We start from the raw sequence: 13,302 nt of genomic DNA, 5'->3' as shown, positions 1-13,302 counted from the left end.
CTTATCGGGATAAGTTAGAAGGCCTCAATGCTGTATTGGGCTCTCGACATTAAAGAAACCACGTATGAGCCTCAGTGGGAATCGCCAATAGGGGTAGGCAGTAAGCCCTGTGAAGCACAGATGGATCTCTGCTATAGCCAATTGCTCATACGCGCATGATTGCAGCCAGATCCAAAAGGGTATCCCGGCCTCGGACACGCGGTGCTTGTCAACCCTTGACGGGAAGTGGACTTGGTAGTGGAGATAACCGTGGTGCGTTGTCAGCTTGACAGTCAGTCAGTCAGTCAGTGAGTGCCTGGCGTTTTAGCTCGCCTTGCTGAGGAAGCCTGCTCCCAAGCTAGACGATGAAGCTCCAGCCAGGTCTTGGTCTTGATTCTTAAGCTCATGTGCCGTTGTCTATCATGCCAAGAGCCAGCGATCATTGGAGAAGAGGCCTCGAGTAATCGACAGTGGCTGATGTGGTGCTGTCCTGGATTCGGAAACTCAATGGGTAAATCCCTGAAGATCAGAGTCAGTCCGACTGTTTCGGCCGGGTTTTCCTTTTTATAGAAAAAACGGGCGCATCTCGTCCGACTGATGGGAAAGGGGCTGCTGTACTTGGTGCGAGAAACTATCGTGACACAGTGACTGTAGTGTAGAGAAAACAAGAAATATCGGCGAATGTGTACAATTACACCGCTATATAGAAATAGAAATAAAACACAGACGCAGCCAAGGTGTAGAAGACGCCATGCCAGTTGAGGGTTGGCGACGGAACGGAGGATGGAAGCAATCTCAAGTCGCAAGGCAGGGTTTCTCAGTCTAACCGCAAGTAATTGATGGCTGTAATCAACTTGGTAATGTCAATAAATCTCATAGAGGCTCAAGTGGTATTCTGTAATCATCCAGTAGTTCAAGTGAGGCGCCTCTTAAATCCACTGAACGGTCCATCTCACAGTTGTCGTGTCATTGTCATCCATGCCGCCTCCCACCACATCCGATCTCGAACCAATTTGAATGTCCTTCAGCGCCTCACAAACCACCAGAGACAAGGATTCCCCAGCGCAAAAGACACTGACTCTGGGCTGTGAGGAGGCCGGCAGGGGTGTGTGGCCCCCCCTGTACTGCTAGGCCCTGTCAGTTGGCGACCGACGTTTAACAGCGACGGGACTAAAACCAACTAATCGATCGCCCTGAAAACGAGATAAGTTAGTGGATGGGGTCCATTCCATCATCATATTTGGTCCTGGCTCGTCCCGCGATTGCAGCAGCTGAGCTGAGGTTGCTGTGCTGTGTTGTGTTGTGTTGTGCTGTATCCGTACTCTGCTGTAACTGTAACTGTCTTGTATCAGACCGGGAGGTTACCAAAGAGAACTTACGGTCAAGCTCTAGGTCTGAGACCATCGAATTTCTCGATCCTTGAATGCATTTCTCAACATAGACTTTATTATTATTATTATTATTATTATCATTATCATTATTATCGTCTCTTCTGTTTCTGGTTTGTTTTATCTTTTCTCTCTTTCTTGTCTCTTCTCCATTCTTCGGATCCAATTCCTACCCGACCGCCCCCAGTCTGTCCGTCTCCTCATTAACTGGGCTCCTCGGGGTGCTATTGCGACTGTGACAGCGCTGCAACTTAACTCAACTCAACTCAACTGGCACTGCAACTGGACTGCTCACGCGTCGTCTCCATCTCGTCTCATCAAATCCGCCACCCCAAGACCGTCCATCGGACTCACCGACATCGATCCCTCAACTCAAAAACTCTCTTCTTTCACCAGCAAAAATCATCTCCAAATTGTCCAAGCTTCTCGGAGAATCACATACTGCAACCCCCTATGTGATCCTCTCTCTCTACGCTTATCAATTCCCAACAAAAACCACCCACCCCCCGGCTCAGGTCGATGAGCATGTCCCATGGCCTTTTGGGTGGTTGACGGGGGTCGTCCGCTTGGTGTTACCGCTACTGTTGCCGCTATCGCTGCTGCTACTGGCCGGGGTCCCTACTATGTGGGTGGTAAAAGGCGAGTGAGCGTCTCCGAAGGCGGCGATGGCTTCACTTTTGATCCCAAAAGAACCAGGTTCGCCGATGAGCTTCCCTACGACGCCTACGACAATGCACCCGTCTCTGTAGCTGTAGCTGCAGCCGCACCAAGTGGCTATGCTTCGTCAGATCATGCATCGCCTTATTACCCACAACCACTACCGGCATTCCATTCTGGAATTCACATTATCAACAAAGCATATCCGCACAATTACCCCCTTGATCATGAGGACGAATTCTTATACAACGAAGCCATTGAGAACTACCCTCCATTGATTCATCGACCTGACTCAGCTCCCGTCAAGAACCTCTCATTTCTCGTCATTCGCGAACGTTCACCAACTCCAGAAGGGCCCGATTTCCCCTCTATTGATGCCGCCTTCGGTCCAGCTCCCGAATCCCGGCCGGGACCTGTATTCGGCCCTTCCGGTCCAGCTCCGGCACTCGCTCCGGCACCCGCTCCCGTCGCCGATGCATGCGCTATGGAACGCACAGCATCGGGTCTCTCTATCTCCTCCGATACCACTCAGCCATCACTCGCCAGTCTATCGCCTGCCGCTGATGAAAACGACCCAGGATTGTTGAGTGACCTCGCCGCCGCTCGTCTAGTCCGTGATCACGTTGCCAACTTTGGTTCCAGTCGTCGAAGGCATCGCACCACCGACTCACGCCACGGCCGTATTCTAAGAGCGCTCATCAACCCAAAGTCTCGCGCAGCAGAATTCCCCTTGGACAACGACGCATTGCGCAGCATCTTCTCCGCCGCAAACGAACTCTTCTTCTGCAACCGTCTTGCTGGTCGTGTCGCATGGGACTGGAGTCACCCTGCAAGCGCGCAGTATCAGGCGCACATTGTTGGCACCACAGCCGTACGACGTTCCCGTGATGGAGGCTACGAGACACTTATTGTACTTTCATCGCCTATCCTCCAGGATACAAAGTACAACCGGCGGCTTCTCATCTCGACATTCTTACATGAGATGATCCACAGCTATCTCTTTGTGGTATGTGGTCTCAAAGCCCGCCACGAGGGTGGTCATACCGAGGGTTTCCGCCAGATTGCAGATACGATCGACCGCTGGGTTGGGCACAGCTACCTACGACTGAGTGAGATGGACGCTGATCTGGAACATTTCCGCGAGCATCCCTCCTGTGTGCATGATCAACACCAGGTGCGCAGTCGAAGTGCAGACGAGCACCACAGGGTACCATGGCGCAGTGAGAGATGGGAGGATGGAGAGCGGGATGCTCACTACCCAACCGAACTTCATCCACAACCGCATCCCAATCTTCATGATTGGGACCGACATGGGCGAGAGGGGTACAGAGCCCCCGATGTCCGGAGAGGAATCTCACCATACGTTTACTAAGCGTGGAAGTGACCCTCGAAGGTCGCCCACGTATTGTTCATTTAGCTGATCAGGTATGCGGCTCAGATGACCGCAATGCTGATATTATATGTCATGACGGTCATGACTATCCATTCTTCACACATTACAAGCATTTACATCAAAACTAACCACGGGAGGTTTCTTATTTCTTTTTTAATCTCAAGATTATCTTATGGGCTTGCTTGGTCTTCTACAATATGATTCCCCTTTTTTTACAGCGCGGCAGTGGGCATTACATGGGCGTTGATAACGGAAGCATCATCACGGGCAGGGCAAGGGAATATCATATAACGTCGAGCAGTGATATAGGCGCTGCGAGGCCTCTTTTTCGAACGTGTGGGAAAAGTACCAAATTATCATTATACCAATGGCTGGGATTCTCTTTGTGCAGGATGGGACATCAATACATCATGGTGGCAAAGAATGAAAAGGTCGCATCATGATGAAAGATTTGTATAAACTACAATTTGGTAGCAATATCAAGAAAGATTCTATACTTTTATTATTCTATACTGTCCTATTATCCCTCCGGAATGATTTAAATTACTTACTACAATTAATACAAGCTTGTTTTTTTATATAGAAGATATCCATTACTAGCTACTAGATAGTTAACAAATTTTACAGAGGCAAGCCGCATACTCCTAGAAACCTGATATAAAACTCCAGAAATTTCAGATCGTGAGCCACTTTCTTCCCTCATCATCATCACCACTAACCCAAAGCTATTTAGCCTCAATTTACGCAATAACAACGCCTCGCAGAAGCTATTTAACTGCATATACCTACTCTAGTAAGTATTAGCTATATAGCGCTCTATCTTTTTAGTTCTTTTATCAAGTTTTGTGGCAATGAGATGCATCTCTAAATTCCTTACCTGGAGTTTCCCCTGAGATCTTCAAACTTCCCTCTCCACTCTATATTGACCTATTTACTTCTTACTCATTTTACCTTACTAACCTCGCAATAGTCAACGGAAATCATGACACGAAAGGCAGACCTTCTTGAGGAAGCCGACCAGAAGCCCGCACCTAAAAAACAGAAAAAGGACGGCAAAGCTATCACCGTCGTGTCCGATGGTGAGAGTAAGCCTGACATCAAAACACTTGAATCCAAGTAAGTGAAGGCACTCCTCATCGAGTCACAGCACGAACGCGAACGATTGCAGTTGAGATGCATGTCGCGAGCTGAAACCAAGGATATCCAGGCATTGGCCAAGGAGAACAACGAGTTGCAGGCCACTGTCCAAATGAACATTGCTGCCATGAAGATAGTATCATCTGAAAACAAAGAGCTTGAAGACGACAACTTGGAGAAGTCTCGAACTATCCAAAAGCTCAAGGATGAGTTTCTGTTGCAGGAGGATGAGATATCCAGCAACAGGGCCAAGTACAAGGACACTAAGGCCAAGCTTCAGGACATCAAGCTCAAATATGAAAACAACTTGATTGCCCTCAAGGATGCCGCTTCAAAACAGGAGGACACTGAGGCTGAACTCAAAGACACCGTGTCCCAACTCGAGAAGTCCCGCCGTAACGAACAGAATCTCCAGCGACAGATCAGGACCTTAGAAGACAAGGTCAAGGGCTGGGAATTGGAAGCAGGCCAGGCCAACCACGCCAGCCTGGCCACTGTCGCACTATCAACCCATGGGTTGGCCGCTCAAATCGAAGACAGATTCAACCGGCTAGAAAACGCCATGGTAGAACTCGCAAAGAAACAACAGGCCGGATTTGATGCTATAACAGAGGAGCTGTCCAAGAAGGACAACTATTGGTTGTAGTTTTGAGGGTATCACATGGCTTTTGATGTTTTCGGGTTCGCCATTGGCACAAAGCAGAAAACAGACATCGCACAGAACAGTTCGCAGGATTCTGATGTTCTCTAATTTTGTTTTCGCGGTTTGCCAATGGGATAAGGCAGGAAACAGACATAGCACATATCGGCCGGTAAACAGGTATTCCGTATATGTATAAATTTGCTAAGTTCTACCAAGCCAAAGGCAGACCGGCTGCAAGCCCCGCTGGGGGGTAATTGTGAAACATATGCTATGTGAAGACTGAAGAAACCTGGTTGAAGAAAACCTCCTCTTTCAGAAGAATATTCCCTCCTTTAGTACTAATGATAGCTTCGAGGAGAGGCACACCGTGGGTGTTGAGCTACGAGGGGCATTTACCTCGCTAGGATGACCGCCTGTCAGCATTAAGGCCTTGTAAGTTGTATGGCGATGTGATATATCTCTAGATCCAGATATATTCAAATTCCCCTCTCCACTCTTAGCCTCCAGGCTGTTTACCTCTTACCCAGTCAACCTTACTAACTTTGCAATAGCGGACAGAAACCATGCCGTCTTAGCAACAAGTATCTCCTTAGAGTTAAGGATTTCGAAAAGATCAACAGCACCAAAGACAAGGACATTGCTAAGGCTGACGTCAAACTTGCTCAAAACTTCGACGAAATCAAAAAGCACATGCCCGATAATGCCAAAAACAAAGTTTATCCAGTTTGTGAAGACAGAGGATCGGGTAACAAGTGAGACTAAGCCAAGCCCGTACAGATTATTCAAAATCCTGAAAGGCATTGGAGGTTCACAGCCGCAGCTTCATTTTGGCATGTGGATGGTTCTTTCGGCCGTATGGCCTAATCTCGACGTCGTCATGCACAAGAAGACTATGGGGTCAAGCTAGGCGGATGCATATATATGCCATAAGGATACCAAAAGATGTCAAAATATACAGTAAGGTAACCTAAGATATTTTAAAAGACACCCTACATATACTCTAAGGATTGCCTAGGGATATCAAAAGATGCCCCTAACATCAAATGGTTATAAGAGCAGTCTCTGTAGAAAAGTGAAGAGCTCGATGGCCTTGTATAAGGCCTATAGCATCAGATACACTCGTCACAGTCTCTTGATGAGATGGCACGAAAACTTGCTTATCGCTTTCACATTTGAGCATAAATGGCTGTATAGATCATAGTTCAAAACGGATCCAGAACCAAAACAGCCTAATCCGAGAGGCTATCAATGGCACTGTTAATGGAGCGTCCAATAATGGCGGACCACTTGAGACCGTTGATGTAGTCCTTGGCGTCGATGCTCTCGACCCAACCAGGGAAAACAGCTATATAATCGTCAGCATCTGAGTAATGTTCAGTTCGTTTATAGACTCACCTCCAGAATAACCGGTCCAGATCCCGGGCGCAAAAACAACATGCTTGAACCAGTCTCGTCCGTCCAAGCCTCCTTCGTAGAGGAAGCTCCTTTCGAGTAACTTATATCTCCTGTTGACCCTGACGATGGTATGGCCGAGACGAATCTTTTCAATAATGATCCACCATGGAATACCTTGCTCAAGCTGATGTTTGGCGATTTCAGCTTCAGCGTCGAGCTCGCTAGCCTTCAGGTGGAAGTGTTCAAGGAGGTCACGAATATCCTTAAGACTCGTCTTGAAATCGTCCTCGTTGCCAATCGGCTTGCCTGATGAGACAGCACCACGGATATTGAAAATATCCTCCTCAGTAAGAGCGTCCTTGGTAGGCTCCAACTTAGCCTCAACCTGGTCAAGATAGCCCCCCAATGCATCAGCGTACTCGGTAGCACTGAATGGAATAATCACGGTCCCAGCAAGTTTGGCAATGGTCAGACCAAGGATCTGAGCCATAGTCCTGTGGTACTTAAATCCAACGTCACCGTACTCCTTCATCCAGTAGAAGCTGTCATAGTTGCTGTGGTAGTGATACACAGCACTGTTACCTCTCTCCTTGAAACCAAAGTCAATACAGGGAATGCCAGCATGATCCTGAAACGCGGTGAAATCACTGCCACTGCCCATGGTAGCGATCCTGCCCGACCAGAGGTCATTGACTGTCTGACCAGGGATAGTCTGATTGGGCGAAGGGACAGCGTTTGTGACGTCGCGGACGATCTGATTGAGGAGAGGAGCTGCAGAAGCAGTAAATTCGGGACCGCCGACGCCAACGTCGACATTGACGTAGGCGACATTTGCTTCTGTGAGCCATGGGAGATATTCCTCAACCCATTCGGTACTGCCGATGAGTGAGTATTCCTCGCCATCCCAGCTCGCGAAGACGATGGTTCGGAGAGGCTTCCAGCCAGCCTCGACGGCCTTTCCAACTCCTCGAATGACCTCGTTGATGACTGCAGAGCCACTGTTGGGATCGCCAGCCCCGCCAGCAATCCAGGCGTCTCGGTGGTTTCCAACAACGATAACTTCATTAGGAATAGTACCATTGACGACGCCGATAACGTCCCAGAGAGGGGTAGTGACATATTTCTGTTCGTTGTAAAGATTGATAACAACATCATCCGGAGTGGGACCGATATTGTATTTGATGCCCTTGTACTTGAGGCCGAGATTCCTGTTCCAGTACTTGTTAAAGTGGGTGGATTTTGGACCGTGACCATTCAGGGCTTTGAGGATCGGGAGGGCATCACGGTATGATATAGGAATGGAGGGGATAGAAGGGGTTGCATCATCGACTGGTGCTCGGGGAACACCAGGCTTGGAAGGATATCCAGGGGTAGATCTAGAAGGTCAGTCAAGTCTTTTCTTTCAGGATTATGGGGACATACGGATCGCCAGGGCGAATGCTCAGAAACTCTACGCTTCCGCGCTGAACAGAACTGGGGTTACGTGCAGGCCCTTCAGGGTAAGGCTTGTACCCCTTCTCCTCGGTCCTTTCTCCATCATCACCAGGGTCACTGTAGATCAGAATGCCAACGAAACCGAGTTCTTGTGCACGTTTGACTTTGAGGCCTCGAAAGATTCCTCCATACCGAGCAATAGCAATCTTGCCCTCGATATCAATTTTGGCATCAACAAGATCTTGATAGTCTTGGTAAGTTCCATAATTGACGTAGACGAAGGAAGCAGTGACATTTCCACTCGCCGAGTAGCCGTGAAAGATGGGCACGCGGTTTTCGAGGGACGTTGTGGGATCTTGGTCAATTACATCTTCCTCGAGAGAGGCCTTGAAAGTGGTATCCCAGTCTTTTCCGTTCTTCGATTTCTTCAGAATGGAAACGCTAGAATCGACGGGGTAGTTGAGGTAGGCGTCATAAGCTACGATCTCAGACTTGACACCAAAATTTTCCCATCGATCCCTGGTCCATTCGGCCTAGAGAAGATGAGCTCAATAACTGAAGCTGGCAAGCTATTATGAGTCCTTACCTGTGAGTAGTTGGCGCCGGCCAGATGGGGACCGGATGTATAGTAACGGCTCCATTCCTCAGCCTTCTTGGGGTCCGGCGTATCTAAGAGGATACGCTCGAGTTCCTCATAGCTTAGACGGCTCTTGCCGGGTAACCAAGAGCCAGGGTGGCCGTGATGATGACGAGGCCCAATGAAAAAGGTTTGTAACACGAATAAGCCAAAACCGCCGAAGAGAATCACGGAGCAAATCAGAGTGAAGAATCGACGCCAGGTCTGGTGAGGATACCTCCTCCGGGGAGGGCCGACCCGAACGGTTTGGATGAGAGGCGTGTTCTCGTCTGGCATCTTCTCCTGCTCCTGATGGGAGGAATTACTGAGTATTGTGGTTTAGTATAAGCCTCAAGCCTCGATGGTGGATTTGGTCCAGGTTGGATAACGATGTCCGGAAAGTGGAGGGAGATAATGGTGAAGGTCCTGTAGGTGTTGAACTCACATCCGACTCATGATGAAGGCGTCTTGGCAGCTCCAGGGGCCTTTTGGATTTATTTACTCATGTGATGGGAACCTGAATAATGATGTTGGTCGAGGTTGTTACGTGAAAGGAACCCGAGTTGTAACAGGAAGTTGTACTCCGTAATGTGATGTGATAGGCGATGTTGATGACGAAACAGACTCTGGAAGGTGATTGGCCAATGCTATCATGCAGTGGCGCCGCCACCCCCAGCCTCGGCTGAAGATGATGAAATGGTACTGCGTCCTCCGTATTTAGCATCCATTCAGAGTTGAAGGAAGAATCACTGAATAGATATTTCCTCTATTTAGGATAATAATGTTAGAATATCTTTAGGTGCTCGAGCCCTAAACTTTGGATGACATTTACCGTGTTGGTCCTAAGATTTAGAGTCGTTTTATTTATAAATTATCTACGAAGTATCTTTATCTTACAGCTGTAGCTGTCTCTTTTTTGCCTCTGGGACTCTAAGTAGTTCAAACGGAACTCGACAATATATACAATAGAAGGACATGGAACTGGCCTACCAAATGAATGAACCTCGTTTCTGTGTCACAAGTAAACAAAGCTCACAGAAATCCTTCAAAGATTGATCCGCAGGCAAAGCCAAGTGCTCGGCACGGCAATAGAGCGGAGACGAAGCGGGGAATATCTGGAGGCTTGCAGGACGGGATGACTGAAGCACTTTATTAGGGCGCTTCCGGCGCCGCTTTCGGGGGGCGGCAGAAGACAAGCGACAAAGATTGATGATGGTTGGCCTCGGACCGATCGAGGTAATCAAGTAATAATGGTTGCAACCCAGACAAGCCGAGTTTGCCTTACCCAAGCTACCAAGCTAGCCAAGCAGCCAAGGTCAAATGATTCTCGCCTACAGAGTAAGACTTTTCACTGCGCCGACCTCATATTGCCGGACTGTCTGTCCATAACTACCGGCACAAGTTATCCTGTGCGTCATAACATCTCACCCGTGTCTCACAGAAAGAATCTTCCCTGTCCCTCGGAAAACAAGATGGTAGCAAAGCCCCGGGCGAATATGCACTGCAAAGTGCTCCTGTGACCCCATCCTTTACCACTGACCAGGCATTCACATCCACGGGCTTTAAATCTGCGGGCCATTTTGGAAAAGTTGGGTCCAGTTTCTTCCAATTATCAAGCTCCTGACCGCAAAATTGCCCCAAAATACCCCTGCGCGGGTTCGTCCTCTGGAGGTTGGAGCAGTGGATCGGAACCCTTCTCTGCACTATACTACCCTGCCGTGCCGACCAAACCAATTCTGGCCTCAATGATCCATAATTATCTCTTTTGGTGGCTTGCTTGGCTTGACCTGACTTCTTCTACTACTTTGTGACTGTGACTGTGACTGTGAGCCAAAACTTCTTCTTGTTTTCCTCCCTTATTGTTTGGTGCAAGAGTTGAGATATTGATGAGTTGATCGTGTGTATCGTATATCCAGATTAATCATCCCTCGTGTCGCCGTCTCGCTGTACATGATACTCGTTGGTCTTTGTTAGAAACAAGAAAATTTATTACTTCGAACCTCTCCTCTCCACTATTACTCTTTGCGCAATCGTTCCTCGCGATGACGACCAAGAAGGAAGGTCCAAAGCTGCCCAAGCAGCAGCTGGCAATTCTGGGTAAGTTTTAGTATTTTATCATTTCATGGATACCTGTAAAGCCCTTGGAATACCCTTGCTGTCTTTTCACTTGACCTGCTTGGTATCAAGATGAAATATACGACCATGGTTCACGGTCCGAACACCATGAGCCTCAACCCAACACCAAGTCATTCTCGTTCCCCATTATTCCCGTGCAAAGGTGTTCTCCCATTTATATAATTTGATAGAGCGTTTCTCATCAACAACAGAGGCACTATGTATAACATGGGAATACACATAACCCATAGAGACATCATGGTCCAGTTCAGGTATCCCGCTCCATCCGATCTCCGCTGACCTATCAATAGCCATGGCCAGAATTGCAGAACCCATGGCCTACAGCTCAGTCTTCCCATATCTGCCCAGCATGGTCAGCAGCTTTGGTGTTCCTACCAACAAGGTTGGAAGTTGGGTAGGAATCACATCTGGTGTCTTCTCTATAGCACAAAGCACCACTGCAGTGGCTTGGGGGAAGGCTTCCGATATTTATGGTCGAAAACCGATAATCATCTTTGGCCTTATGAGTTCAATGATCTGCTTCATAATATGGGGCATGTCAACGAATTTACCTATGGCCATCATTGTCCGAGCCATCATGGGAGGTGGAAACGGAAATGGTGTGTAAGACGAGAGCTACACAAAACTCCTCACTAATATTCTCTAGTTGGTATCATCAGAACAGTGGTTGCTGAGCTGGTGCCTGAGAGGGAACTTCAACCAAGAGCATTCTCCATCATGCCTATCGTGTGGAGTTTGGGTTCCATCATCGGGCCCAGTTTCGGGGGTCTCTTGGCTGAACCTGCAGAACAATATCCCCAAATCTTTGGCCATATCGAGTTCTTTAAGCGGTTTCCCTTTGCGCTACCGAATCTGATTCTCATGGTTTTCTTTCTATTCTCAGCTACCATTGCAGCCCTGTTTCTCCATGTAAGTCTGTGTTAAGGTTGACTGCGCATCATCACTAACAAATCTAGGAAACACTCCCTAGCAAGCGAGGACACCGGGATTGGGGTCTCCTGGTAGGCGAGCGTATCACTCGCTCTTTCAAGACCACTCGTCCAGCCCCCTCTACCCGTCGAGCTTCGTTTGTAGATGGCGAAGCTACTTCACCGCTTCTTCCTAACAAGACAGCACCAAAGAAGAGGATACACGAAGCTTCAGAGCATGCAAAGAAGGAACGCGTCCTTACCCGTGCAACAGCCATGAACCTTCTGATTTACACACTTCTCGCATTCCATTCCGTGGCTTACGATCAGATCCTCAGTGTCTTCCTCAGACACCCAGTTGAAAAGCATACTCCTGAGAATACTTCATTTCCATTCTACTTTTCAGGGGGATTTGGCATGAAGCACAGTGAGGTCGGCACAATATACACCATCTATGGCATCGTATGTTGTGCTGTTCAGTTCCTGATCTACCCTTCAATTGTTGCCCGCTTCGGTGTTTTGCGTTGCTTTAGAGTCTGCTGTAAGTTGAAAGCCAGCGTTATCTAATTACTAGGCTCTAATATCTTCCAGGTCTTCTCATGCCACTTGCTTACTTCCTCACCCCTTACTGTGTTCTATTCCCGACACACAAGGGCCGCATGATCGCTCTCATGGGTGTTATGTTCATCAAGGCTGCTGGAATCATTATCGCATTTCCATCTGTCACTATCCTTCTGACAAACTCCTGCACTTCTCTCCGTGTACTTGGCACGCTCAACGGTTATGCCACAACCTTCAGTGGTCTAGGTCGTGCACTCGGTCCAGCTTCGACAGGCGCCCTTTTTACCTGGGGCGCCGATCATGGTTACGTTGTAACTGCGTGGTTCTTCCTCATGTTCATTGCTATTCTAGGTACTATCCCGGCTTACCTTGTTGAAGAAGGAGAGGGCCCTTCCGCTTCTGCTTCGAGCTCAGCAGAGAATAGTGACACAGAAAACGACCAGGCTTCGTCTTCGTCAAGTACGATATTGCTGCCTGAAGATTCCGCGATTGAGTCTGAAGAGGAAGAGGAAGAGGAGCTGCCTTTGACCAAAACTAAGTCAAGGTCTGTAGAGCAAAGCTACGGAACTATGAGCGGACGAAAGTGAGGTATTGAGGTTATCATATACAGCCTTCGGTAACTTATTTTCAAGATCACCATCAACCTTTTACAAGGCCATCAGGCTCTTGGCATTTCCTAGAGACTGCACTTATGATATACAATTGGGTATTCAGAGCATCCTTCAATATCCTTAGGGTAGGTATGTCTAGGGTATATTCAGGGTATTCCCCCCCCTCAAGTTTGCATCTCAGCCTCGAATGATACATCTAAGCATCTCAAAAGTCTAATACAATTCAAACAATTATTTATTGCCCCTCAGGCGGCTAAGCCATTAAGGGTACATTATTAAAGTTAGTTGCCTCAATTACATCCTGAACTTAACTGCATATAAGCCAGCTGGGGAGCCTTATCTGCTTTTCAGCTGGCCCCAACACTTCCCGTAACCCACTTCAAGGATACCAGGCTCTGGCTATCAAGCATCTAGTTATCTGCTATATTCGATACTTCCTTCCGG

General features: G+C 48.1%; 4 protein-coding genes; 3 read left to right on the top strand and 1 right to left on the bottom strand.

Moving 5' to 3' along the window:
* Positions 1 to 1,899: 1,899 nt before the first annotated feature.
* On the top strand, positions 1,900 to 3,396 carry FFUJ_00747 (uncharacterized protein; the record flags this gene model as incomplete). The annotated part of the gene is made up of 1 exon (XM_023571618.1): positions 1,900 to 3,396. One exon carries the CDS (start codon positions 1,900 to 1,902, stop codon positions 3,394 to 3,396), a length of 1,497 nt encoding a protein of 498 aa, XP_023424759.1.
* Positions 3,397 to 4,399: 1,003 nt separating this feature from the next.
* FFUJ_00748 (uncharacterized protein) lies at positions 4,400 to 5,953 on the top strand (the record flags this gene model as incomplete). XM_023571607.1 has 3 exons in its annotated part: positions 4,400 to 4,533; positions 4,591 to 5,196; positions 5,749 to 5,953. 3 exons carry the CDS (start codon positions 4,400 to 4,402, stop codon positions 5,951 to 5,953), a joined length of 945 nt encoding a protein of 314 aa, XP_023424758.1.
* Positions 5,954 to 6,426: 473 nt separating this feature from the next.
* On the bottom strand, positions 6,427 to 8,939 carry FFUJ_00749 (related to glutamate carboxypeptidase II; the record flags this gene model as incomplete). XM_023571596.1 has 4 exons in its annotated part: positions 6,427 to 6,542; positions 6,593 to 7,968; positions 8,015 to 8,559; positions 8,613 to 8,939. 4 exons carry the CDS (start codon positions 8,937 to 8,939, stop codon positions 6,427 to 6,429), a joined length of 2,364 nt encoding a protein of 787 aa, XP_023424757.1.
* A 1,745-nt stretch (positions 8,940 to 10,684) lies between these two features.
* Positions 10,685 to 12,834, top strand: FFUJ_00750 (TCR1-like protein; the record flags this gene model as incomplete). XM_023571585.1 has 5 exons in its annotated part: positions 10,685 to 10,739; positions 11,069 to 11,377; positions 11,425 to 11,687; positions 11,735 to 12,227; positions 12,278 to 12,834. The coding sequence occupies 5 exons, from the start codon at positions 10,685 to 10,687 to the stop codon at positions 12,832 to 12,834; spliced, it is 1,677 nt and encodes a 558-aa protein (XP_023424756.1).
* Between the last annotated feature and the right edge of the window lie 468 nt (positions 12,835 to 13,302).

This window comes from Fusarium fujikuroi, chromosome FFUJ_chr01, assembly GCF_900079805.1.
Source record: "Fusarium fujikuroi IMI 58289 draft genome, chromosome FFUJ_chr01".
NCBI classification, from domain to species: Eukaryota; Fungi; Ascomycota; class Sordariomycetes; order Hypocreales; family Nectriaceae; genus Fusarium; species Fusarium fujikuroi.
The sequence above is the reverse complement of the archived record's forward strand: the minus strand, read 5'-3'. Positions and strand labels throughout refer to the sequence as shown.